The following is a 27960-nucleotide window of genomic DNA, read 5'->3' on the forward strand; positions in this document are numbered from 1 at the left end:
CCTCTGGTTGCAAAAAGAAGTCTGATTGTATAGAAGTCTATGAGAAAATGAGCCTACTTCTCACTTGATATATTACCTCAGTAAACATTGTAAACATGAGTTTATGGTCTCGATCGCTAGTTTCAATTCTTCTTCAATACAGCCTGATGATTATTTAGTAAATTATGGTCCCATTTAGAGTCAAATAGACATGCTTTAGGGCGTGGGTACCTTGTGATTGACACCACATATTGGTCGCTACCACTGCGTTATTTGGTCTGGGAATTGTCCGCATTTTCGTCTTAAAAATGTAACCTTTTCGCAGTGTGTTTTCGGTTCATCAAAGTTAATTATAACCTTTTTGGTCACCTAAAAATGTCTTATTCGGCTTAGGTTGTACTAAGCTCCACACTCGTGTTACTTCTGGTTGCAAAAAACCAAGATGGCGATGACAGAAATGCCAAACTCAAGGCTTCAAAATGGCAATCCACAAACCAATGGGTGATGTCACGGTGACTGAGTCAACTATACAGTCTATGGACGGGAGCAAAGGTGGTGGACGTACTATAATGACTGACAAAGGCCGTCGTGTCCTGTGTGAAAATCACCTTTGACTTATTTTACCGTAATTTTGTTAAGCAAAAATTCATTTATATTATTATATTTATTTTAACCCAAACTACAATATTTTCCTTAACCCAAAGTTTTGTTTAAATTCACAATGTGAACTTTCACTTTCACATGTGGGTGGTGCAGGTTGTCCCATCTGAAGCATTAGAATGGTAGTGATAACCACTGATAACACCCAATTAATTGGCTGATAACATTCAAAATAGGTGCACCGCGGCATTTCACGTCGAAAGTGTGGCTATCAAGCTGAGTCATTGCTGCTTCATCATGACGGATTTTTCTGTCTGGTCATGTTGAGAATATTCAGGCTCAGGTTGTGACCTCGGGGGGGTTTGTGTGCTTGGTGACCGAGGTGCTGCCACACTGGTTGAGAGCGTCAGTGGAGATCTGGGCTGTGCAGGCCACCGTGTTGCTGTAGACTCTGCGGTTCAGCTGGATTACCGTGGTCTTGGAGGGCATCGAGGTGTTGCCGTTCTCCGCTGACCAGTGATTGCAGTGAAACAGAATCAGGAAACACCTGTAGAACTGAGAAAGAGATGGAAAGACAGATAATGTGAACACGGGACACCAGCTCAAACGCAGAGATCTTGGAGTCATCGGAGATGGGTTGACCTTTGTTTCATGCTCTCGGAAAGACTCGAGGTACAGGTTGTTCAGAGTTTAATTAGGCAGAAATTATGCCTTAGTGCACTTTCATGTCAACAGGTAGTGAAAATGGTCTTGTTGCACTGGTGGAGTGGGTGGTCTCATTAGTGTGACCTTCATATAACACAGTAGTTGGAAAGATCTGAAAGCTGCGGTCTGAAGTGTTTGCTCCGTTTGCTGAATATTGCGTGGGACTGAGTCATGGTGCCGCCATGGTGCCGTCTTTTGTTTCTTTCTTTTGTCATCATTCTTTTGTGTCAGAATAAAGGAATTTGGACAACTCAAGGCTGGTGTTGACAAGTAAATTCAGATTATGTTTCGCAATGGCCATTACTTTAGCACTATAGTTTTGATTCTGATGCATCCGGAATTGTGTAATGCAGTGTAAATCAAATAGAAATTAAAATGGTCCAATTATGTAAAAGTGAAATTTACTTAGAAGTGAAGAATTTGAATGTCATTTAACTTGAGAAACATGTTTTCATTGGTTTTGTAGGGCTGCTTTGTAAAGGCTAAAGAGATTTACTGGTCTAATGCACATTGCGGCTGATAAGATTTTATTTACAATTGATCCGTATGTGGAATAATTATGAGAAAACTAGGTCTAGATTGGACAACTTAGAGGGTCAAACTTCTGGGTAAGAAAACAATACAGGGCCAACTGGCTTACAAACACGCTATAAAGAAAAAGCTATAGCAATGTGCACAACATGATTATTCTGTAGGAGCAATTTGGCTGTGGTTATGGTTTCTGATTGTGATCATGCTGGAGAGCAACAATGGGAAAAAGGGGGAGAGTTGCGAGCAGAATAACAATCATCCGAGAGAAAATGATACAGGAATCAGCAGCAATGTTCAAAGCAAGTTGGAATGAAAAACAACAAAGGGGTAACAGAATACATACGTGGTAGATGACTGCTCTCCGTGTTGGCAGCATGTCACAGTGAATGAAAGATACCATGCAGAGCATGCTGAGGCAGGCAAACTCACCGTCTTCATATATTATGTATTCAGTTCTATTTTTATTTGTATCTAATGGAGGGTTTTGCTGAGCGTGCATGCTCAATTTTACACGTATAATCACACATAACTGCAGTCCTCGGCTCTTGACACTATGCAGATCCAGTGGAAATTTTATGATGAATGAGTGCTTTTCCCAAAGGAGCGTGTGCAGCAGATGCTGAGGAAGACTATTACGTTCCCTAATCAGATATTAATTTTAGTATGGGTGCATATATATATGGCTATATGAGGACTCGTAAGGTACAGTATGTACATATACAGTAAGTTGAAAGCAAATTAAATATTGAAATATTTGAAAGGCCAGTGCAGGGGTTGAAACTGAAGGTAGGAGTTTGAGATCATGGCGAGCTGAGGAGAAAAAACAGCGCCCGGAAACATCTTGTAATGTACTGTTCCGCTGTAAAATGTCACAGTTTGTGACCCGACCCGGCCGGCCATATTGAAAACAGTCGAGCCCAAACCAAGCACCGCTCACTGGCTGGAGCAAGCTTTCTCAAATATTTTACAGCCAAAAAGTAAAATATGATTCTGGAAACATTTGTGGCAAGAAATAGGCATGCCAGTTACTTCACATTTGATCAGCGCTGCCCAGTTTCACAGTTTGATCGGAGTTTACGAGCTTTGTGAGCAGTGATTGACAGCTGCTTTAGAGATTTTCTTGATAGACATGTTACAACATGTTATTTAGTGAGCTTTAGATCTTTGGACAGAACCAGGCTAGCAGTTTCCCCCTGCTTGTAGTCTTTATGCTAAGCTACGCTAACCAGCTGCTGGCTGTAGCTTCATATTGAACGGGCAGGTGCTGTATGAGAATGGTATCGATCTTCTCATCTAACTCTCAGCAAGAAAGCGAATACGTGTATTTTCTAAAATGTGAAACTACCGTGTTAACATCCAACTGTTTCAGTAGAGCTGCTCAGTGGCCAGCAGACCAGACTGTGTTTGCACTGGGCAGCTTTCAGGTGTGAATGTATATAACTGTGAACAGAGAGATCCTGAAAAAGAAAACTGCTCTCTGCTAAACTAAGATAAAAAAAAAGATAAGAAAAAGATGCAATTTAGAGACCGGTAACAGATTGCAGCCTATAATTTGTCTTTCAAAGAAAAAATTGATTTGCTTTTTTTCCCCCTAAACTGATTTTCAGTTGTGAGTATCAACAGGTTTTAAAGGAAGTCAGGAAATATTTTTCAATACGAATGCCTGAACTTCTCTCTCTCTCTCTTTTGCCATTGCAGGCATCCTCCTGATGATGGCGCTGTGCGAGCAGGTGCACGTGTACGAGTACATTCCCTCCATGAGGCAGACGGACCTGTGCCACTACCATGAGCGTTATTATGATGCTGCCTGTACACTGGGTGCCTACCATCCCCTCCTGTATGAGAAGAGCCTGATCCAGCGGATCAACACGGGCCCCGAGAGTGACCTCCGCAGGAAGGGACGGGTCACTCTTCCGGGCTTCAGCACCGTCAACTGTGACATCTGAGATATTAAACCTGAGCCTCTGGGCCCAATCATACACACACACACACTCCGGCCTTTTTCTGGCTGACTAAGGGAGAGGTGCAATAATGCCACTGGAGACAAGGAGGCTGGAGCTTACAAGTTTCAAATTAGACCCATGAAGAAGATAAGCCATAGCCCTCCAGAGAGGGATCAACATGAAGGCCTCTGAAACTTGTCTTCATTAAGATGGTTTACTACACCAGAGACTGGCAGGAAGAGTCTCCGAGATGGAGCTGAAAAAGACGTTTTTTCTCTCTGCTTTAGCTGAGCCACGTTAGCTGTGGAGCTGACTAGGGTAGCAACAGATCCGTGTTTTTAGATAGACAAGTGAATTTTCAATAACTGGGTGTGTTTCAATGGTGTAAACTGTGTTTTTCAATAGTACGAGTGGTTCTCCGCTCAAAGGAAATGCCACTGTTTCTAACGGTGGATATTTGTGATTTATTTTTTCCCTTTTTTTACTGGTCCAAAGGGTTGTGAATAAGCAAAGAAGTCATCCACGCTGAATGTCATTAATGCAACATAATATACACACATTCGCACTTACAGAGCAGCAACACATGCAGAAGAACAGTGTAAAAGACAGTTTCGGTGTCTCCACACATACAAAGTCGAGCTGTCGCAGCAGTCACGTTACTGTACGTTACTCATCGCTCTACAGCAGGTGTTCCTGTTCGATATTCCCCTGATATCTTCAAGTTCATGTTGTCACAATGAGTTTATTTCACACTACTGATGTCGTTAAGCTTCATACTAATTTACTCGCCTGTGCATGCCAACTAGCCAGCTCATTACCACCAGTCTGTCGCTCCTCGTTCACACATTTTTTGGATGATTCCTCGTTCAGAGTCGTCCCAGTTAATAGCCCGCAGGAAGGGAGGCGCTGGTTGTCCTTTTTTTTTTATTCATCCTACTTATAGTAATTTTTTCTTTTTACTGACGGCGTGATTAAATCAATGTAAATGGGGCCAAAATGGATCTTCAGAACAAACCGGTGCTCAGAACAGCCGTGACCTTGTGCCTGGTGGTCGACTGAACACTCTCCTCGGGTTGCCTTGTGATTGTTCAGGTACACGCAGTACATACTGCGGCAGGACTGCAGTAACACAGAGTTTAATTGCCTGTGAGAGGTATGGAGCAAGGGTTACTCGGCTCTGCCTCAGCAATCACCAGCCCCCTGTTTTTGACGGTCAGTTCACTCTTTATTGAATGTAACCACTGCGTGTGATGGCCAAACCCTCCCTGGAGCTCAGCTCTGCAGTACAGTATGGTCTGCGTATGTGCAGGGTTATTTCGTTGTCATGTAACAGCACGATGCTCATTTCCTACAACTATTATCTCATATTTCCTGTATCCTCTAATATTGGTCTGTACCTGTCTGCAGCTCACAGTGGAGACGATTATAAAAGAGGAATTTGAACCGGTAATATCAGCAGATTTGCTTCGTCTCCAGCTAGGACGATTTTTTATGTTTACAGTCAGTCTGTCACATCTGCGAGGAAGCTCTAGAGGTATTAGCTCGGCGTGGAGAGGAGGATTGGTTGTGATTTTTGCTGCTGAGTGCAGACAGTCAGACAAATCTTGCCTATAACAGAGATTTCCTATTGCTAAGTGTGCTATTCTACGAAATGTTCTTGTGCCATTGGTTGTGGTTCGATATAAGATGTGAAAACGTGTCTCAGAGATGTTTGTTTGAATAGTCTGATGTATGTTGAATTAGATGGCTCTAGTTTGTAGTAGTAGTATGTAGATGATTCTGAGGCTTAACGTTACTTGTTGTTGAGTAGGGCTGGGTATCATCCAAAATGTGTACTACAAACAAGTACTGTGAAAGTACAACCTCTTTTTGTAACTGCGGCAACACCTGATCAAAGGAAATAATTTCGATGCATGACAGTCCGGGTGGGCGATGCAGATAAAAACCTCTATAATGGTATTTTATATTGCAACATTGATATACTGTATATCGTGATAAAGTACATTTTCTGGAAATTCTGTTGAGAATCTACACTGAGTTGCCAGTTTATTAGGTACATTTTGCTAAAACTAAATAAATAAATATAAATTCATTAAAATAAATGGGAGTGGACAAAATATTAGAAAACACATCTCCGATATATTACTATAATGCAGTACAACTCAACAGCACCACAAACTACAGCCTCTAAAATGACTTGAATCAAGACTATAGGATTTATTGCAGCGCTGTTAGATTACTTTTAGATAGGTAGACCCAAACTGGAAGCTGAGTGTATGTATATGGATAAAAGAACCAGATATGAATGACTAATTCAGTGAATTACATACGACAATGACGAAGGTATTTCATCACATTGATGCAAAATTGTGTAAATCTGATATGGCCATAAAGCAGTTTTCCTCATTGATTTGCAGCGGCCTCAATAGAAATTGTATAGAAAACATCTGTTGACAGTATTATGGTCATATCGCCCAGCCCTACTCGACAGCTATGGACGCATTTTGCTCAGAGTTTGAAAAAAGGTATTGAGGTTTGATACCCAGCTCCAGTTTCAGGTGGATTGTTTGGCATGTTGTTAGAGGATTCTTGGAACCCGGTAAAGTCAGAAGCTGTTAGAGGACTGTACTGTCACAGAGGTTTCACAAACACAAGCTTAAGGAGATTTATCTTTTATTTTGAATCGTGCAGGTTCTCAGCTCTCCTGTAGGTTTTTATGTTTCTCTGTTGAGATAAATCAAATGTTTTATTGCTCGTGATTGTAACACACTGAAGGTGCAAAAACCCCTGAACATATTGTACATGTATATTTCTAATAACTTTGATTACTTTCCAATGCACAGAGCATGCAAATCAGGATCAGGGCTACGAGTCTTAAACTGTCTGTGCTGTACCGTGCTGCAAGTAGACACCATTGTCATTAATGTTGTGAGAGGCGATTACGCTATAAGATTTTTATTTTATTTTTTTCTTGAGTGGTGTTTTGAAGATTTTAGTGCATGCTTGTGGACCGGGAAATCACATCCAGCTGCGGTGCAGCTATTAGTAGTTCCCTGGGAGCACTCGATTCAGTGCAATGCATTCTGGCAACTTCATGTTTGCATCCTAATATTGTGCCAAATTCCATTTTTAATTGTGTCTTAGCAGGGTGGTATGAGGACCGATAGCAGGATGCCTAAGGTGCTATTGATTCTCTTTGTAGTTAAAGTGGAATTAAATTGAATTCTTAATCCTATTCAAGACAACAATTTTATTTACCAGGATTAAATCCAGGACATTGTGCTGAAACATGCGAGTGGTGAGATAAGAAAACATATTTGCATTACGTTTTGCCCTCTCAGCCTCTTTTCTCCGCTCTTTTCTCTCGAGGCCTATGTTTCATGTCATGTTTTTACTCAGTAATGTGGGAATTTCTGCACCACACTGCCTCTAAAGGATTGCTCAACATTGAAGTTTTTTTTGTACATTTCCCTCCTGCAGCTTCCTGCAGTGCTCCTAAAAAGAGGAAGAGGAAAAAGAAGCATCCGTGACTGCAAATATTAAGAGTGAAGGTCCTGTTTCACTCCCAGCAGCCTTAGGGTGTTCTTCTTGACTTTACTTTTGATTTGTCAGTGAATTCTCTTCCTACACTTGAATTGATATTTAAATAGACCATTTGTATGATTTCAGCTGTTGTAATTTGTCTTTTTTTACTATGTAAATAAAGTCGTTGTACATGTCATAATTGTCCTGTTGCTGACTCACCTGTTTGTTCATGAGTATGTAGATGAGAGGGTTGATGACAGTGCTGCTCTTGGCCAGTAGCGAGGGCACCACGCTGGCCACGGGGCTAATTATGTTGGGCGGGCCGAATGTCGCCATCATGGCCACGATGCCGTACGGCATCCAGCACAACATGTAGCAGGCCGCTGTGGTCAGAACCATGAACAGTATGTGGTACTCTCTCCTCCGGGCTGCAGTTTTTCGGATCTTACCCACCTGTGGATGACAGTTAGAGAGCAAAACAATCAAGCTCTTGAAGTGCTCCCTTCACTTAAAATACTTTTTGTCAAAGCGGGACCGCTTCTATTCATTTCCCACTTTCTTGGCAGTTGGTGATCTCCTTTAATTTTACTACTGTGTAAAAATCAATTTGCAGAGTCTTAAAGCGAGGGTAGGCAGAATGTTTTTGGCATCAATAGGCAAAAAATCCATAATAACCTTTCGGCATATTGTAATTCAAGTGTTCTGAGAGAATACTAGATTTTTGCACCTCATGGCTCTGTTTTCAGGCTTTAAATAATCTAGCCCGTGAAGGGAGACTTTGGCCAATCACAGGTCATTTCAGAGAGAGAGAGAGCGTTCCTATTGGCTGTTCATTCAACGGAGGCAGCTGTCAATCACTCTCGAACTCCGATCAAACGGTCAAACTACGCAGCGCTGATTAAATATGAATCAATATTCTGTTACTGTAATGCCTATTTCTCGCCTCAAATGTTTAGAAACATCTTGTAGTGTACTGTTTAGCTGTAAAATGAGAAAAGTTTGCTCCAGCTGCTGGGTGGTGCTTGGTATTTCCTCAACTGATCTCAACATGGCTGCCGGGTCACAAACTTTCTCATTTTACAGCTAAACAGTACACTACAAGACGTTTTTTTTCCCAGATTACCTGTCTCATGCACTCAGGATATAGTGACCGTTTTATAAAAATAACCTTTTTTTTTTATCATATTTGCTCCAATTTTACCCACTGCTGTTTTAAATCTTGTAAACTCCCCGTTTGTGCACTCAGGGATGTTCTGACATCCAAGATTCCCTTATTGCACAAGCTACGTCACTAATTCCAGAGACAAAATACAGAGAAATTTGAAAATATGTTATTAAAGGTGCTAAATGCGATGTTGGAAGCATTTCTACTGCCTCTGCACATATGTGCAATTAATCAAATTACCAAAGCCAATTTACACGCATTGAACCTAGAGCTTTTGAAGCCCCAAGACCCCCTGGGTGTGCAATAAAAGGCAGAGATCACAGTTTAAAAAATATCTCCTCTACCACTTACTCATCAGTGAACAAATTCACCAAATCTACTTTCATTACTTGTCTCTTGATATATGTTTTTAAGAGGATTCATCTAGCTGTGTCCTAATCCTAATCTATTTAAAGTCACTCACTCGCACCGCTCTTTGGATCTCTTCACACACGGATGGCTTTTCTTTGTTCTTAGATCTTTATTCTCGTGGATGAATGAAAACGAGTTCAGTTCACTAAATGACACACTCAAATACTCTAAAAGCAGCTCACTGAATTTGAGATTCCCACACACTTAATGCAAATGATCCTCAGTTTTAACGACCACTGGGGACTTTACTGGGCTAGTGCCAGCTGGAGCTCCGCGCCGCTCATGGATGTGATTACTTAAATAGCACGAGATAGTTACTCATGTAAGAGAGGTCCAATTTACTCCAATTTAAAAAGGAAGTTGAATTTCTCCCCTCTCCACAAAAATGTGAGTGTATATGACGATAGACTCCTTTCCCATTGCCAGTAGACTAGTATGCCTTATTTTTTCTGGTGTGTAACATTCAGGGTCATGAACACGTTGGAAAACAAGGTTAGTAAACAGTGAAAACTTTTTCTTTTTGTATCTGTTACTCATTCAGTCTCCCTTTCTAAACTCTCAAAGCAGAGTTGGTGATTGTTGGAACAGTGGAAAGACTAACAAAGATGGTTTTGATGAGTTTTATTTTGTTTCTGACGAGTTTGAATGAAATGCGTTTTACAATTATTCGGCAAGGTAAAATGACTGTTTCTGTGAATGGAGTCTGGTAGCCTTGAGGAGCGCATATAACAGCTGTATCTTTTCACATCTAACTCTGTGAATTATGGATTTATTTCGCCCAAACCAGAGTTGGTGATTGTTGGGACAGTGGATAAGGCTGACAAAGATAGTTTTGATGATTTTTATTTTGTTTCTGTTGAGTTTGAATGAAGTTTGTTTCGACTTTCAGCGAGGTAAAATTGCTGTTGTCTGACTGGAGTTTGGTGGCTTTGAGGAGAGCATTTTAATTGTATGTTTTGTACGCAAATAAATTATAATAATTGTCCAGATCCCTGTTGATATTACTTATTATATATTCACTTCAACGCACGTCACATAGCATCGCGCTGAAAATTAGCACGTCTACCCGGGTGTCATGTTTCCATCACTAGTGATCGGAGCTGGAGCCGATAAATACGACAAACAGCAAAAGCATATGCTTAAGCTGTTTGCTGCTGCATCTCCACTCTTCTATACTGTATGAGCTTGAGCTATTGTTGACTTTAAGATCTATTATTCATGTATGTATTTGCTAAGGGGGGATTTGATCTCACAGCAGAATCGTCGTTGCTGCTCGGATTTCTTCGAGAACTCCCTCAAAGAGCAAAGCCTTTTCAGCCAAATCAAACTGTAGGGATATACAGTATATGCTATTAATTCTTTGACATGCATGTGCTGAAAACAGTGAGAAAGAAAGAAACCTTAGAAACAGCTTTGGCTGAACTTTAGAGCACATTGAGGATTATCATTACTTACATATTGCTCAAAGGAAGGGATCTTTGTGGCTAGTATGGACAAGGGAAACAATGCTGTCGGTGTACATGTGGCATGTGAGTATTACTTTAAGACAGACTTGTAATAATGTGAACATACTGTATCCTTTCACAAAGATCTAAATCTCTTTACTAGGACAGGTAGGCCTATATTATAAAAACACAATAAACAGAGGGCCAGCTGTAGCAGACAAGGCCAGACTGGATCTCACCGTCAGAAATAAATCCCTATAATACTTGTTATATTCCCACAGGAATGTACAGTATATAACTCGTAGGGAACGCATCATCGTATTAGATATGGTGGTTGTGCATGTTCTTTATCGCAGTGATCATCTGGTCCTGGTTATGTTATAGGGACTTTCACATACTCCTGATATTTTTAAAATCTTATATAAAGAAACTACTCTCCATCTTGTTTGATTTGTGATTAGGTCTGTTTAGTTTGAATGGACAGCTGCTCAGATAGGGCTGCTTCTTGACGTCATAAGAAAAATAAACAATTTTCTAAGTCAACAGGTTGTTTCACAAGCCTCAATACAGCTGATCTTTCTGAGGCGTAATGCTGTGATAATCCCCAGCCCTGACCCCCTCTGCTCTTAAGAATAGAAATCTAAATCTCTGAGTGCAAAGAATTTAATTTACTTAAAGCAAGTAAAGTCTCTCCCCAAAATCCAATGCACCAGTCATTGCTATAGATACTTAAAGGGGACGTGTGATGAAAAACTCACTTTTTCAGTGCTCGTGCACATAAATGTAGGTATCTGGAGTGCCTACCAACCCACAAACTGTGAAATAAGACGACCCAGTCAGTTTTATGTGGGGTTTTTCAGGAGGGGGTCTTAAAGAAACAGGTGCTAAAACGGAACGTTTCAGAGAGGGTGAATACAGGTATATTCAGACAGAAAGTATGTGTTTTGAACATTAAAGCATGTAAACATGTTCTAATAGAAACCCAAAATACATGACAGTGACTAATGAAAATATAATGTATAATATCTTACGTCATTGGAGCTGGGTCCTCTTACTTTGTTACGTTAAAAATCAGTTTGTTGTGTTCAGGGCTGTCCCCGTGTTATTTTGTGGGGATGTAGCTAATCAACATATCCTCATACAACGGTTCGTATGATATCTTACGAAAAGATATTCCTCATTTTTCGTGCGTTTTCCTACGAATGTCCAGCAACATGCAACGCACGTGTCAATTTTTGCTCCAGTCTTTTCAAAATAAACTCCCGTCTTCACAGGAAAACTTGGTTAGGTTTAGGCAAAAAAACTACTTAGTTAGGTTTAGGAAAAGATTGTGGTTTGGGTTAAAATAATACCAGAAGTGGTATGACTTAAGTACGGACGTTCCGTGACAAAAACTACTTAGTTAGGTTTAGGAAAAGACGATTAGACTGTTGTTGGGCTATTAAATAGGCGTTATCAGTCACTATAAGCCCCATAGATGTGGGTAAATAGGGGCCTACTACACCCACTAGTAGGTTTTTATCATCTGTTCTCATGGTACATGGTAGAAAGAAAGTATAAAAGAACACGACAGCGACCTCTAGCGACTGTAGTAATTATGACAGGAGCAGAAGAGGAAGTCCGGCACCGTAGGATAGACAGTGTGAACCTAACTGTTTTTTTTTTCCTAAACCTAAAGAAGTTGTGGTTTTATTGCCTAAACCTAAAGAAGCCTTTTTGTTTGTGTTCAAAACGTTTCATTCAGTTTTACAACATGTTAGAACATGTTGCTTTTTTCACTTTTACAACATAGTAGGTGTAGTAGGCCTCTAATGACCCACATCTATGGTGCTCACAGCGACTGATAATGCCTATTTAATGGCCTGATAACAGTCGAATCGGCCAGAAGTGGAGTAACTTAAGTACGGAAGTTTCATGACAAAGAAATCAACATTGACTTCTGGTTTCACACGGGGTACGAACAACGTTCTCCTGGGTGAAGTCCAGTGTTTTTTTACCCAACCATCCACCTCGACCTCCTCTCTACGCGGCGTTTGACGCTCTTTATATTTCCTGGTTCGCGATTACATGGATAACATACAGATGATTATGAATATATGACATATGAATTACAGTGTATTACTTTTCGTAGGTACAGCTATGAACAGTGTATGAGAACAGCCTGAACTAATGCATGCTACTACTTTCATTTCATGTATTTGAAAGATATTTATTGCTGTAGAGGCAGTGTAGGGATTTCTGCCACATCTTCACCTACTTGCAAGGTGCATGGAGAAGGTCAAATTCTGAAGAGGTCATAACTCCAGCAACACTTGCAGTATAAAGAACGACTTTATTGTCAGACCGACACGTTTTGGCTTGTGGTTTTCCTTTGAGGCTATGACATGAATTAATCTGGTGTGTTATGCAGTCAGCTATGTAGTTCAACTGAAAGCATGGAACAAACTCTACTGTATGCCTCGGGTATCTGCCTCTATTTTGAGATATATCACCTTCGTTTACTGTGGTGCAAGAGACACACATTCCATCCCAGGAGGGAGTGACGCTCCCTTTGGCAAAAACAGGAGCTTGTCCTGAAAGGAGCTATTCCTGTGGTCCCGGTAGAGGACAGAGAGCTTTTGCTCTTTTCAGGATATGTCCTGGTCCCTTAGAGGGCCAGAAACCATTGCTCGAAATGCCTCTTCTTTGCCTGTACTCTGCAACCATAGAAACATGGACTCATAGAGCTCTGTTAAAGGGTGAAGCCCTGCCCTTTTTATGGGGCTCCTGATAGAGCATGCATTTTGTGTATGACTTTGGTTTGAAAGGTTTCTATGGATGTTTTGAAACTTTTTTCACCTTAAAGACCATTGAAGTCAGTTGTAAATGACATGAAATCAAGCTAACCACCTTTTGTTCTTTGTGAAAAAGCAAACAATGTTTAGCTTCTTTCAAGCCAACATCTACTCAATATGTAGATTTTACTGGATTTTAGCAATGATAGGAAAATAGCATAAACATTCACAAACACTTTGATGTCTCTCTACCTGTTTGACTGCCCATAACAGCCTGCTATAGCAGTAGATCATCACCAGGATGGGTAGACCCAGGCAGAAAGTAAAGAGGCAGATGATGTAAGCGTGCGACTGGGCCGTCTGAACCGTCCAGGACACAGAGCAGCTGGTTCCTGCCCCCTCTATGCCATAGCTGCTCCATCCCAGCAGAGGGGGCACTGTCCACAACAAGGAGTACAGCCAAGAGCCCCCAACAGCCAGCAGGGGCTTGCGATAATCTGGCCCACGCTTGTTGTATACAGTCAGAGTGCTGTAGCGGTCGTAGGAGAGGATCACCAGAGAGATCAGCGACACAATACCTGAGAAAGACAGAGAGGTGGAGGAGTGAAAGTAGGCAGCTATTAGTCATCAAGACAATACCTTAGATATTCTACAGCAGATCTTGTTGTCATCCTGTGGGGAACATGAATGTGGGTACCAAATTTCACAACAATGCATCCGATAGTTGTTGAGATATTCACAAATGTGAACGTCATGGTGGCGCTAGAACCAAGTCTAGGGATCTCCAAAGTAAAGTAGGATTCATCCTTTGGGGACAATGAATGTAGTTACAAAATTATGTGCCAATCCATTCAGTATATACAGTATATCACTGTATAAATAAAAACTTCGACCTGCTGGTGGCACTAGACAAAAAGTCAGGGGATCACCAAAGTCATTAGGGGTCATCCTCTGGAGAACATGAATGTCTGTACAACAATGTCATGGCAATCCATCCGATAGTTTTTGAGATAGAAAGTCTGAACTGTGGACCAACTGCTGTCCTTGGAGCCACACCGCTGGTAGAAACAGAGCACTACAAAATATTAAAAACATCAGAAAAAATGGAGCTACGCTTGCGAGCTAGTTCAGGCAGTCAAGTCGAGCTGCACTGCTACATACACACGTGACATGCCTCATTCTCCATATCATCTACCAAACCCACCCTCCCGAATTTGGCGGTATGTTCTGCTGTTGTTATAAACATTTCAATTGTGAGTTGTCTTGAACTGTAGATCTCACACACTGCACCTTTAAGTCAAAACTTTAAACATACTGAAGCAGCTCTTGTGACTCAGTTTTTAAAAATTAAAATGCTGATTACACTTGGAATAAAAGACTTAAAAACTGAATTGCATATTTGCCTAAAGGCATTCAAAAGTGCTCCCCAGATTCCTACATGTAAAGGCTCAACCTAAGTAAGTCAAGAATGAAAATGGTCTGCCACAATGTTCCTGGCTTTCATACTTTTCTTGACCGTACATAAGTTCCTCAGCTTCGTTTGGGGTTTCTTTGTTTCCCATTCCAACTCACTGAAGTCCACAGTTACAGATCTGTGACAGTGAATATCAGTCAAAGTGTCTTGGCCTGTTCAGACCTAAAGTAAAACCTGCAGTCAGTGAGGATTTATGATGGGATTATCATACCAGGTGACTAAACAAACAGCCCATCCATCCACCTCACCCCCCAGCCAATGCCTTTACTACCACTCCACTTTATTATATTGACCACTGAGTACTTAATCTAATTTGGCTCATCATTGCCAAATAGATGTACTTTCCTGCTTTTACATTTGCTTTACTGCATTCTTTTCAAACTTTCTATTCTGTGATAAGTAGATGGGTTTATTTTGTTGTAGTTCAAAAATATACAGCAATTCCTTCTGTTTCATTGTTTATACACATTCACACTACATGTATTCTGGAAAACATCACTTATATGTCATCTTGTACTTACAGTACGTCTGAACTCACTTTGAACCCCTGAAAGCAGGAAGGCAAGACAAGCAGCCTATAAATAATTTATGCAACGAATGATGAAATCAGAAGAAGACAACCTCAAAATGTTCCTTAAGGTCAAGAGGTCAAACTCAGACTCTAAATGAGGAAATGCCTTTTTTCTAAGGTATCTTATTCTGTGCAACTCTTTCTGACTTGCAGCATCAATTTTCATCATTTCAATATCATCTCTTCTCTATGGTTTACAGTACATTGATCAAACCTAGCCAGCTCTTAAACAACTGTGCATTAATGAGGACTAGGGTTGTCAAAGTTAACGTGATAATAACGCATTAACGCAACTTGCCATTTTTAAGTTGTAGCGGGCTATGTTTTAAAGTTAGAGGGAACTAAATAAATAACGCTCCAAACTTACACTAAATTTTGGCTAAGGAAAAACTGGCATGGCCATTTTCAAAGGGGTCTCTTGACCTTTGACCTCAAGATATGTGAATGAAAATGGGTTCTATGGGTACCCACGAGTCTCCCCTTTACAGACATAACCACTTTATGATAATCACATGCAGTTTGGGGCAAGTCATAGTCAAGTCAGCACACTGACACACTGACAGCTGTTGTTGCCTGTTGAGCTGCAGTTTGCCATGTTATGATTTTTTCTGCATATTTCTTTATGTTAAATGCAGTACCTGTGAGGGTTTCTGGACATTATTTATTATTGTTTTGTGTTGTTCCAATAATAAATATAAACATACATTTGCATAAACCAAGAGTATTAAATACTTGATGAATCTCCCTTTAAGGTACATTTTGAACAGTTAAAAAATATGCGATTGATTTGCGATTAATCGTGATTAACTATGGACAATCATGCAATTAATCGCAATTAAATATTTTAATCGATTGAGAGCCCTAGTGAGGACAGAAGTAATACAGAAATAGCTGTACCTATTTAGTAGCAGTTCACTTTAGTGAATGTAAATGTAATTTTTAAACACCTTCTTTATGTTGCAATGAAGAAGTCAAACTTCCAGACAGGAGAGGGAACATTGAAAATCACCTGAAATAATGTTCAGGAGGAACAAAGTATTGTGTGTAACAATGGCTGTTGTCCTATAAATATAAATATTAATTTAATTCACCATTAGTGTCCCTGTCAGTATTTTTTTGTCACATGTTCAGTCTGTTTTCCTTCAGTGTGGCAACGTTTTAAGTGCGTGAGTGTGCCTGAAATTTCTCAACTCTATCTTAATCTGTGGCTGATTGCAGATGCAATCAGCTCTGCGGCATACCACTGGTTTCCACACAGTGCACATACATTGTGATGGAGCAGGGTCCTAGCACCAGCATGTGTCTTATGATTCTGTGGTGTTTGTTGTGCATTACAAATCCGTCAGAAAAGCTCAAATTGATTATTTAGAGTGGCTTCGGTACATTTTATCGAGGACTACAGCTTCATGAAATGCACGCCACTACCCAGTCTTTTCAAATCCAACCCTGTGACCCATCTGTTGCTGTATCTTACTGTCTGGAGCTCTTGACCTTTTTCATTTGTCATGATGATTCCAACAATTGCCATTATAGCTCAGCATCCTATTGGACAAATGAAGTAATCTCATTATAATACCCATGCATGGCTCAAAGTACTCTCTAAGGCCATTACCATCTGGCATTCAAGGTTGGAAGGCATAAATTCCTGCAGCTTGAAATGATGTGTCCTACATAAAGACACATTTTTAGAGAACAATGTACAATATTTAATGGAGGAAAACAGGCTTATTGTTGGGCAGATTACCAGACTATCAGGGCCAACACAAAATAGACAATCACACCTACATATGCATGTTAGAGTTGCCAGTTCAGCTAGACTGCATGTGTTTAGCATGTGGGGGAAAGTCATGCAGAGAGCACTCAAATTCCACACATCTAATCACCGCCTCCTGTTCTACCTCGTTGACTTCACTTACATTTTACACTTTAAAATGAAATGTTCCAGAATTAATTGTGTGTGAACAAAGGGTGCTGGAGAGGCGGCGAGTCAGCTGACTCATCCTCCCCTTGCAGAGGCTTCACCTCACCGTGTAAACTTCACCACATAGAACATACTGTAAAATACATAAGAAGTGTAATGAGAACAGTTCAGTAAAAGGTAGATGTCTCTTTGTAGTTCCTGGTGGTTCATGCTCTACATGCAGCTCACTAATAAGACGGTTTGTCTATCTGTGATGGATTTGTTTTCATTTGACAAGGGTAATAAGGGTGTGTGTGTGCGTGCGTGCATGCAGATAATCAGACATGGAGTGAGAGTAACCCACTGTGATGAACTTTTACCTGGCTAATCATATCTGACATCCCTTCTTCTCCCCTGTCCTTCCGCAAAGTCTGCCCTCTCAGTCTATACAGTATGCTTACATATCAAAAGTGGAAGTAGTTTGACACAGCAAACAGCAACAGTGTAAAACTTGGGTTGTAAGTAGGGCTGTCAATCGATTAAAATATTTAATCACGATTAAATGCATGATGGTCCATAGTTAATCACGAATAATCGCAAATTACTCACACATTTTTTATCTGTTCAAAGTCAACCTTAAAGGGAGATTTGTCAAGTATGTAATACTCTTATCAACATGGGAGTGGGCAAATATGCTTGCTTTATGCAAATGTATGTATATATTTATTATTGGAAATCAATTAACAACACAAAACAATGACAATTATTCTCCAGAAACCCTCACAGGTACTGCATTTAGCATAAAAATATGCTGAAATCATAACATGGCAAACTCAAGCCAAACAGACATCAACAGCTGTCAGTGTGCTGAGTTGACAATGACTTGCCCCAAACTGCATGTGATTATCATAAAGCGGGCATATCTGTAAAGGCGAGACTCGTGGGTACCCATAGAACCCATTTACATTCACATATCTTGTGGTCAGAGGTCAAGGGACCCCTTTGAAAATGGCCATGCCAATTTTTCCTCGCCAAAATTTAGCTTAACTTCATAGTGTTATTTAGCATCTTTCGCGACAAGCTAGTATTGGTTAATATGGTTGGTACCAATGGATTCCTTAGGTTTTCTTGTTTCATATGATACCAGTATCTTCACTCTAGTTATAAAAGTGAGCCCGCTACAAGCTAAAAATTGCAAGTTGCGTCTGTTGTTCAATCTTGATTAATAAGCAAAACAATATGCACACATCATTTGTGTAGTTTCTAGCGATGGCATACAGGTGTACAAAAAATAGGCTCTGTGGTATTTTTGCATATTTTTTATGACATTTGAACCTATATTGCTCGTCTGAGGTGGTCAAGCCCACTTTATTACTCAGATTGGGTCTTATTCTTGTTTCAATTAAAACTACAGCGCCCAGCTGTTTCGGGAAATTAAAATTATGTAATTGTGATCTATTTTTAATGACTTGTGTCTTCAGCTGGCACACAGGGGCTACAAACAGGCTGGGAAAGTATTACAGGTCAGACTAATGCATTGTTGCTTTCTGTCTTTTCAGGGGATTTGTGGACAATATAAAAAATAAAGAACAAAGCCAAACCCCTTTAAGCCTAGGAGCGGCAGATCAGATAATGCTCACATATAAAGCCGAAAGACAATGTTATCTGACTGCACTGTTATTTTGAATGTTTGGTTTTAAGAGTCAAAGTCAAGGACACACATCATATTGTTTGCATAATGGAAGAGAATAATAGTCGTGGATTCTTTCTGCTTGATTAGTTAAAGAAAGGATCCTGAGTGTTGTGGGTTGCTTGAACTCATAACATACACAGTATATTCTTCAAGTGGAAAAAAACTGAACAGTGCTTGTCTTGGTGCAACATAGAAAACACAGTATCGTGGAAACATTTGAAGTTATCGGAGGAAAACAGAGAAACCATAGTGGGAAAGAAATCTGAAAAAGAAATGTTTCCCTCATGGGACGGTCAATCCCAGACTGAAGAAACACCTGTCGTCTCATTAAAAATAATGATTTTACATCCGTAGCACCATTAATTAGTTTTTCTCAATTTAATTAATATGGAATTCATCTGAATATTATTAACTATACTGTATATTATTAACCTTTGAAAAAAATCAAGATGAAGGTTTTTATCCAGTCCTTAACCATGTAATTGGAAAAGAAAATATTTTGACACATTTCACAGTTTAAAGGTGCTAAATTCAATATCCAGAGCAATAATATAGCAGCAAACAACTATTTGCTATGTAAAGATATAGAGGCGTAATGTCTACCTGAGCAGAGAATGAAGTCGCTCTCCCTCTGTGTGTGTTGTAATCGGAGCTTCTCTGTGCTTTGTTGACATAGCCGGGCCGGCCACGCATGCATTTTAGTGCCTCTTGTGACTCACTGGCTAGCTCGTGGCCGCTGCTTTGCACCGCGCTCATACGGCGGTTACAGCTGATAAAGCCGTCCTGATGCAGCGTCGTCGTGGAAGCGTAGCACCCACCCTTCAGTTCCCCATCAGGTTAACACTTCGTCGTGGGCTAATCTCTTCATTGATATTCTAAACATATTGCTACAGTTAGTTTGTTTATTATGAAACCATCTGTCTTTGTGATACACTAAAATGAAAAACAACGTGTATACTTCCACTGATTAAATCTTGCTTCTACTCTCATGTATCATTAGCTCTCCGTAAACAGCTGGACAAAGGTTAGACTTGGTTATTTGCAGCAACATGACATATTCACCATTGAGGTATTGAGGTGATGCGGTGGGCCAATAAACCGCATCACCTTCTGATGAAAAACCCAAACATGATTGATGGTCTGTCATCCTCACCCTGGCTAAGTGAATCCAGCAGACAACTAATTTAGAGAAAACCAACTCATCTATTTGTTGGTCCGACCTCAACTTTCTGACCATCTGCAGCTGCTTAAAAATGCACAACAGTCCTACTCCCTTCCCTAATATACGTATGTTCAACATAATGCACACTTTGCAGGAATAATGACCACCATAGGTCATGTCTGGACCAACACTTGTAATACTTGTGATCAACAATCCCTACAAGCAAAGAAAGAATAAGCACTGTGGTGTTTAAGAGTACTTTTCAGACTCGTAAATGTTTGTACGAGACTTTCTTTTGCTTATGCTTTGGGGTTGCATGACTTTTCAGTGTGGGTGCTCTGATATTTAGGGTTTCCCATTAAGCTACAGCTCGCAGTTTCTACTTCAACACCCCCGACTAAGGCAAGATATTCTAGGTTCACAAGCCTGCCTACATAAACACACCTAAATATAGAATTTCACACAGTTATGCCACAGACAGGGCTTGCACACAAGCAGCAGGCAACAGACAAATTGCCAAGCCTTCAGATTCTGAGATCAAATTAATGCTGCCAGTTACCAACACCTTGATCAATGAACATACTTGCCAACCCTCCCGTATTTCCCGGAAGACTCCTGTTTTCCTCCCAGGGTCACAATTCTCCCGTATTTCTCCTGATTTATGGCGAATTAAAAAAAATAATTTCCTTTTCTTTATCTTAGTCTGTTTCTGGAACTGAACCGTGTGTAAAGTCCCTCCTGTTTCCACCCGGATGACAATAGAGAACCCCAGTTCTTTGAAGTCTCGAGGATGAATCAACAGTATTCTGTTCCATAGACCATTGATTCTCAAAGTGGGGTCTAGGGACCCCCAGGGGTCTGTGGCACTCTGCCAAGGGGTCCATGAAAAGTTTTCAGATTCATTCATTTAAATCTCTTGATACAATTTTTCTTTTCTTTTCTTTTTACAAAAGGCTTCATAGCTCAAATAATATTACATTTTTTAAATCTACGGTATAATAGTTACTTAAATTATATTCTAACTTAACAAATCTATAACTCTTAGAATTTGCAAATATGTTTAATACATGTCTAATATCTTTCTGATACATCTCTTACTGTTGTGTTGTTCTTTCACATAGAAGTGTAAAAAATAGGCTACGTCAAATTATTCCAAGGGTCATACATGAGGGGGTCCCCGGTATATTCTATATCTTGTAAGGGGTACGTTACTGAAAAAGGTTTGAGAACCTCTGCCATAGACCGTATGTTACACGGTCTATGGCATAGTGTTTGCGTCGCGACTGACCGTGATGTTCAACGAGAGAGAAAGAGAGGCGTAAACATCTGTTTCTACGTGCCTCCCCCTGCTGATTTTGAGTGATTAATGTGAATGCTCTGATTAATAAATATAAATATATAATGCTTTGTTTGCGATGACAGTTTTATTTAGTTTGAACAGCTAGCCCCTAGGCGTTGTCCAATGTGCTCCAGGCACTGTGGATTTTTGATGCGTCCTGTGACTTTTTCTCTCCCCTTGACCTGCTGGAAATCCTCCATCAAAAACTCATTTGCATGCACACTTTGACTCTCACAACCACACTCAATAAAATCTATTCTAAGGAATTAAAAATTATAAATAAACCACAGAGATTTCTTGGAGGTGCTGCGAGGGTGCGATGGCTATCCTAGGGGTAGCTACAGCACCCCCAAGCCCCTCCCTGGCGCCGCCTATGCACTCTACTTACTTAAAATTCCATAACTGCTTATAAGCAATTACATTGCTAGTAAGGTCACAAGGTTATGACGTAATTTTGTGCAGTTGGCAAACTAATCCCAAGAGACTAGCAAATGACTCCTAAAATGCTGTGATTTGATTGAGCAGAACAGTTTGCTGTAGTTTGTGAGCTATGCTACTCTACTTTTAACAACAAGTTTGCAGCCATACTAGAGGCTCTGCGGGGATGCACTTATAGGCACAGCGGGATCACCAAAGTTATTGGAATTGATTCTGATGGCAACGCGAATGTGTGTACCCCATTTCATGGCAATCCATCCAATAATTGTTGAGATTCAGACTCTGAGATTTCAGTCAGAACAAAAGTGGTGGCATTAGCACGGCTGAGAATGACTGAAAAGTGGTGAAATTAGAGAACTTTCAGAACCTTTCCACTTACGTTGTGAATGCCACAAGACGGGGGCGTTCATATGGACTCTTCTCGTGAACACGATAAACACAACCCATTTGAAAGCACTTTACTAGTTTACTAGATCTTATTTGGTGGTGAATGCATTTCTTTTCAAAGAGGTGTGTGTCAAAGGTAACACTCAGAAAACATATGTAAAGCTGCAGTAATAAATCGATTGCATAAACACAGATAGCCTATGAGTCACCCTGCATCATGCTGGTTTTCTGGCATTTTGATTTTTCTTCAGAAAACCAAAAGGTAAATAGACCTTTAGAAGACCCAGAGGGGGCTTTCTATGTCTTCACTTATGAATGTCATCCTTTACAAGATTTTTTTTATTTTTTTTTATTCGATCGTTGCTTGAAACTAGCTTTGGGCAGTCCAAGAACAAGTGGTGATCAATCATGATATTACACACACTCTGGTGTGTGAGTTTGTGTTTGTGCAGTGGTGCATAGAAGCAGCCCCTCTGCTCTCTCATGTGAAGGAAAGACAACAGGGTGGGGATGGTGGCAGGGAGATTTATAGTTGAAATGAATAATTCAAGTCAGGCATTAATATAGGTGTTTGCCGTTTACCAAAGCACTCTGCCACCTTCACACATGTTAAAGCATAGCCATGCATCAACGGACATGTGATAATGTTCTTTTACCAACGTCATTGCTCAGGAGAACAAGATGTTCTGGACGATGCGAGTGTGCTGGATGCTGGTGAACACATAAACACATTTGCTTCACTCAAGTATAGGAATGCTTATAGTGAATGATGATACAAGATTGCTTGTGAATGTTTTTTGTTTGTGTATTAACATTTGGGCATTACAAACTGTAAAGCAGTTTGACCCTGAGCCATCATGTGTCAAAAAAGCATAAAAGTACACATACAGAGGCATTATTTGTTTTCTAATATCCCTTTCAACTGTAACATTTTGCATTTTGAAATAAGAAAATCATTTATTTGTATTATGAGAATCAAAAACCATAGTGAATTGTTTACATGGTGCACAAAATATGCACAACAAACTACACACACTGTAATATACGTGCAGATGCACACGATAAGGTATTGATTAGAATGTGCTGGTGAATTTATGCAGTTTATTCACAACGGTAGAAAATAAGCAAAAGAAGATATAAAGATATTAAAGTTGATATCAAAATAAAAAGTCAAATTTTACTTTTTTTCTTCCGCACTCCTATCCGCCTCTATCTGCTTTAGTGTTTGTCTGATGTAAATGATAAGAGATGGATTCTTATTCTTAGATAGATAGATAGATAGATAGATAGATAGATATACTGTATAGATAGAAGCAGACTAATTAGAGAGGTATACAGAGTGTATTTATAAAATCATTGTCTTGTCAATGTGCAGCAGCGTATTCTCATCGGCATTTCAGAACAATGTCCTGCAAGAACAATACCTGCAGGCGTCATGAAACCAGCATATTAGGGTGTCTGGCAACTGACCGGATCACTGGGCTGCTCAGAGAGATTAGCAGTTTCTGCAGCATTCAGCAACACGCTGAGCCCAGAGCAGCCCAGAGAGGAACACAAAGTCACAATAAACACCTGCTGATTTGAAACACACAATATAGGAAACATGCTCGATTTGTTTTAAATAAAATGGGAATTTATTACAATCAAAATTCCCTTCCTTTTTTCATTAGTGAGACATAATCAGCAGGTGAATAAAACTTAACAAAACATACACTGGATATATGCGGAAACTGTTTGTGAGGACTGAAGAAAACAGGGAAAATGATAATAAAAAAGGGAGGAAATGGAAGAATAAATTGACAAGCATGAAAACGGTGCAGATTCTATATGCTGAACTCAAACAATATGAAGTGCGTTTTAACAATAAGTTAAGGTTGTAAGGTTTCCAGCAGTCACAGTTTGTAGTTACAATGGTTATATACAAAACTACGCAAATGAATGTAAAGACAGAAAGAACGGTTATACAACTGAAGACCAAGCCAGCACAAATCAAGCTTGAAAATGCATTGGTACAAATGGTTTGGTTACAATTGGGTATCAGAGGACAAGGCTTTCATTCTATATATTTCCTATTGTTGAGAAATCCCATGAAAAGACACAACCAAATATCTGCTAGCCCCTCTCTCTTGCCAACTTCCCTGCTAATGTGTTTCTTTTGAAACATAAATCTTTTAAAACAGATCAAATGTTTAAGTGTTAAATAGTTTTTGGACAACAATGGTCTAGGAACACACTATATCAGCCTTTGGCCTTACAGGCAATACATGTTAGTAAGAAAGTTTATCTGGGATTTGTTAAAATAAGGATTTCCCGAGCTTTATCCTTTGCGTTTGGCAAATGTATCAACAATAAGAGTGGTAATTGCCAATCCCAAAAAGCATCAAAATGAAGAAATGGTTTCATCAAAAGCTTAATCCAAGATTGCGCATCCTGATCATCTGTAAAACCTTCTAGATATGAAGACGTACATCTAAGATAACAACTACATTCTAGGAGATCTATATCTCATTTTAAATACTCATGGGATTGGAGATAAGATTAACATCTATAGAAGCAAAGAAGCACATGCAAGAATCAATTAGTTATTTATTCTTATCTTATAATTGAAGGGTTATGAGATGTAAGCATGAAGTTCAGTGCATCCAATTTCTCACATTATCACACCACCTTCTGGTGGACAGACTGAACAAAAAACACCACTGGCTTGACTGTGTAGAGGCTGCAATTCTTTCTTTGTGTGACCAACAGTAACATTTCTGTCAGGTGTTTGAGATAATATGAAAATGTGGCTGTTTGACGCTTCATGCACGAAGGGGTTAACTCACACAAGGTATAGGACCTCTGGCCCAGAATGCTCAGGTACTGCAGTAAAGCAAAACTTCTCATGTTGTTTCTTTTGAAAGAGGAAGTCATAACTAGTGTGGTGCATGAATATACTACTCTGACTACAATCCTGTTTGCATTTGGCTGGAAAATGTTGGAATACAAAGCTAGACCGATATTATTACAGATATAACTGAGTATATATTGGCTGTTAAGTAACACAAATGTGTAGTACAGAAATGCCAAACTACCTGTAGGTTTGAGGTAATCCAGAAACAGTGTCACTAGTTTGTCCACCAGAGCACTGACGAGTTATATTTTCATCTGTTCATCTGTCCCGCTCAGTGTGAATATTGGTCATAATTAAAGAAAGAAAAAATCTCAGGGGTCCATATAAAGAGTATTTGTTTATGTTGTGCATACTCAAACTAATAGAATCTTTAAAGGAATAATTCAGACCCAAAATGATCATTTGTATATCAATTACTCACCCTGTGTTACCTTGAATGAAACTCAGTATCCTGCAATCCAAGTCTCATTTATCTAATCGTACGCTCAGCGCTTCCCAAACACATATTCTCTACTATTTAGAACACTTAAGCATAAACAGTCTCATGCTTGTCTCACGCTCCTCATCTGTGTGAGTACTGTTTATGTGGAAGTGTTTTAAATAGTAAGGTTTTAAATGGATTACTTGGATTATATTGCTCGAGTTGTATGGGAGTTTGCAAACGGATGTTTTGATATAGTTTTGTGACCTCCATTTATTTCAATTCATCAAGAATTTTCTCCATTTTCTTTGTTCACCCTGGAGGCATGCGAGAAAAACAACATTTTCTTCACAAATTGAAGGCAGCACAAGGTGACTAATTGATTTACAAATGGTCATTCTGAGGGTGAAGTATTCCTTTAATGTATTAATTTGAGTGCTGCTCTGACACCACAAATGTCCTTGTTACCATTTGTACCTTTCCAATAAAAAAAAGATATCAGAAATCACATTATTTCCGTAAATAAGCATTTACACTTGTGTGAATCGCCTCAGCAAAGACATTAAACACATGATGGAGAGATGGACTGCCATTCTCTAGTGAAAACATTAACGCATCCAATCCCCACAAGTCCTCATAGTCACTAATGTACTGCAACAGGAAGCAACTAACTGGCCATAATGACGATAATCAAGACACTTAACCTCAAAATTGCTCCTGAAGGCATAGCCATCAGTGTGTGAATGAGTATTTAGATTAGATCCTGATGGGCAAAGTTGGCACCTTAGCAGCCTTCCAATTACTTGTTTTGTGTGATTTCCTTCCTTTTTAGGGTTAAAAGAAAATCTTACAATATAGGCTTTTTGAACTTTTTTTATTTTACAGCATGTCCACTCTAGTGGACCACAAGACCATTTCAGTGTGAAAAGACTAAAAAAATGAACAGATTATGGCCATAGAGTGATATTAAACCAAGAATACATTCAACTTGATTAAAAAAAAACACATGCCATATCAGTGGAAAGCCCAGTACATCCTCTTTACAATGCACCAGGGGTTGATAGAGTAAGTCAAAAGAGTAAGAGGATATATGCATGTGGACAAAATGTCCACTACAGAGGACACATGTCAATGGGCTGGGTCTCAGGAGGATATAAATGCAAGTCCATTTACCATCTTTACGCATATAAGTTCTAAATTATATATTTAAAAAAACAAATGTGGTTGTGACTTTTAGTAGGCTATGGTACTCTCTCTCTGACATAAACCACAATTAGTTTCTCAACCACACCAGTTGAAGCAGTGTTTTTGCTCAGGCATGTGCAGTAGATTATCAGGAGATATTAAGGATACATATTAAGAATCACACATCAAAAGCCATCTTTACGCATATAAATTCTAAATTATATATCAGAAAAAAAACGTGTTTGTGACTTTTAGTACTCTCTCTGACATAAACTACTGTTGCTAAATAATAATTAATGTGCTGCTAAAGACATGTAAATCCAGAGGACAGATGGTAATTTTGTAATGGGTTATGTATGAATAATTGGTGATGTGTTTTGTTTTTTTGTCTGATGGGTCTTACTTGTCTGTCTGTCTGTCTGTCTATGGTAACAGTATGTCTATTGTATGTGTACTTTTTCTCAAACTGAGCTGCCTATGGATGCAAAATGAATTTCAGTGCAAACTGACAATAAAGTTGTATCATATGGTATCGTATGGTATCGTATCATATGGTATCGTATCGTATCGTATCATATGGTATGGTATGGTATGGTATGGTATGGTTTGGTATCGTATCGTATCATATTGTATCGTATCGTATCGTATCATATAGTATGGTATGGTATGGTATGGTATGGTTTGGTATCGTATCGTATCATATTGTATCGTATCGTATCGTATTTCATCGTATTGTATAATATTGTATCGTATCGTATCACATTGTATCGTATCGTATCGTATCGTATCGTATCGTATTGTATCATATGGTATGGTATGGTATGGTATTTTATCGTATCGTATCATATTGTATCGTATCGTATCATATTGTATTGTATCGTATCGTATCATATGGTATGGTATGGTATGGTATGGTATGGTATGGTATCGTATGGTATCGTATCATATTGTATCGTATCGTACAATTAGTTTCTCAAACACACCAGTTGAAGCAGTGTTTTGCTCAGGCATGTGCAGTAGATATCAGGAGATGTAAGGACCCTTACCAAAGCAGGAGTTGATGAATCCGTACCAGCTGCAGCCGCTGCGTCCCAGCAGCCACTTCCCACGAACACTGGAGGCGAAACTGAGCGTGGTGCCGAACAAACACACCAGCATGTCGCTGACACTGATGTTCAGCAGCAGCATGTTCACCGGCGTCCGCAGCTTCTTGAATTTGCAGAACAGCAGCAGCACGACCAAGTTGTTCAGGAAACCAAAAGTCATGATGAAGCCCAGCATCACGGAGAGCACCACGAAGCCCGTCGGAGACAGCTTCGCCCGGCCAGCCGACATGTCCAGCAGCTCCCGGTCATCGCTCAGGTTAAAGCTGGAATTCAGACCGACCTGTCCAAAAAACATCCTGCTGTCCATTCATCA

At 39.7% G+C, this 27960-nt stretch overlaps 2 protein-coding genes across 3 annotated transcripts in view; one reads left to right on the forward strand and one right to left on the reverse strand.

The window, feature by feature from the left end:
* st6gal2a (ST6 beta-galactosamide alpha-2,6-sialyltranferase 2a) overlaps positions 1-7482 on the forward strand; it is a 55461-nt gene extending 47979 nt beyond the window's left edge. For both annotated transcript variants that reach the window (XM_037789790.1, XM_037789792.1), the window contains exon 7: positions 3514-7482. In XM_037789790.1, the coding sequence (XP_037645718.1) occupies positions 3514-3761 (248 nt within the window). In that variant the 3' untranslated portion in view covers positions 3762-7482. The remainder of the gene's footprint in view (positions 1-3513) is intronic.
* tmtops2b (teleost multiple tissue opsin 2b) lies at positions 123-27954 on the reverse strand. Its single transcript, XM_037789793.1, has 4 exons — positions 27588-27954; positions 13331-13656; positions 7503-7736; positions 123-1134 (listed from the first exon to the last, which is right to left on the reverse strand). Exons 1-4 carry the CDS (start codon positions 27952-27954, stop codon positions 919-921), a joined length of 1143 nt encoding a protein of 380 aa, XP_037645721.1. The 3' UTR covers positions 123-918.
* Positions 27955-27960: the final 6 nt, after the last annotated feature.

Source organism: Sebastes umbrosus, chromosome 13 (assembly GCF_015220745.1).
Source record: "Sebastes umbrosus isolate fSebUmb1 chromosome 13, fSebUmb1.pri, whole genome shotgun sequence".
Classification (NCBI taxonomy): domain Eukaryota; kingdom Metazoa; phylum Chordata; class Actinopteri; order Perciformes; family Sebastidae; genus Sebastes; species Sebastes umbrosus.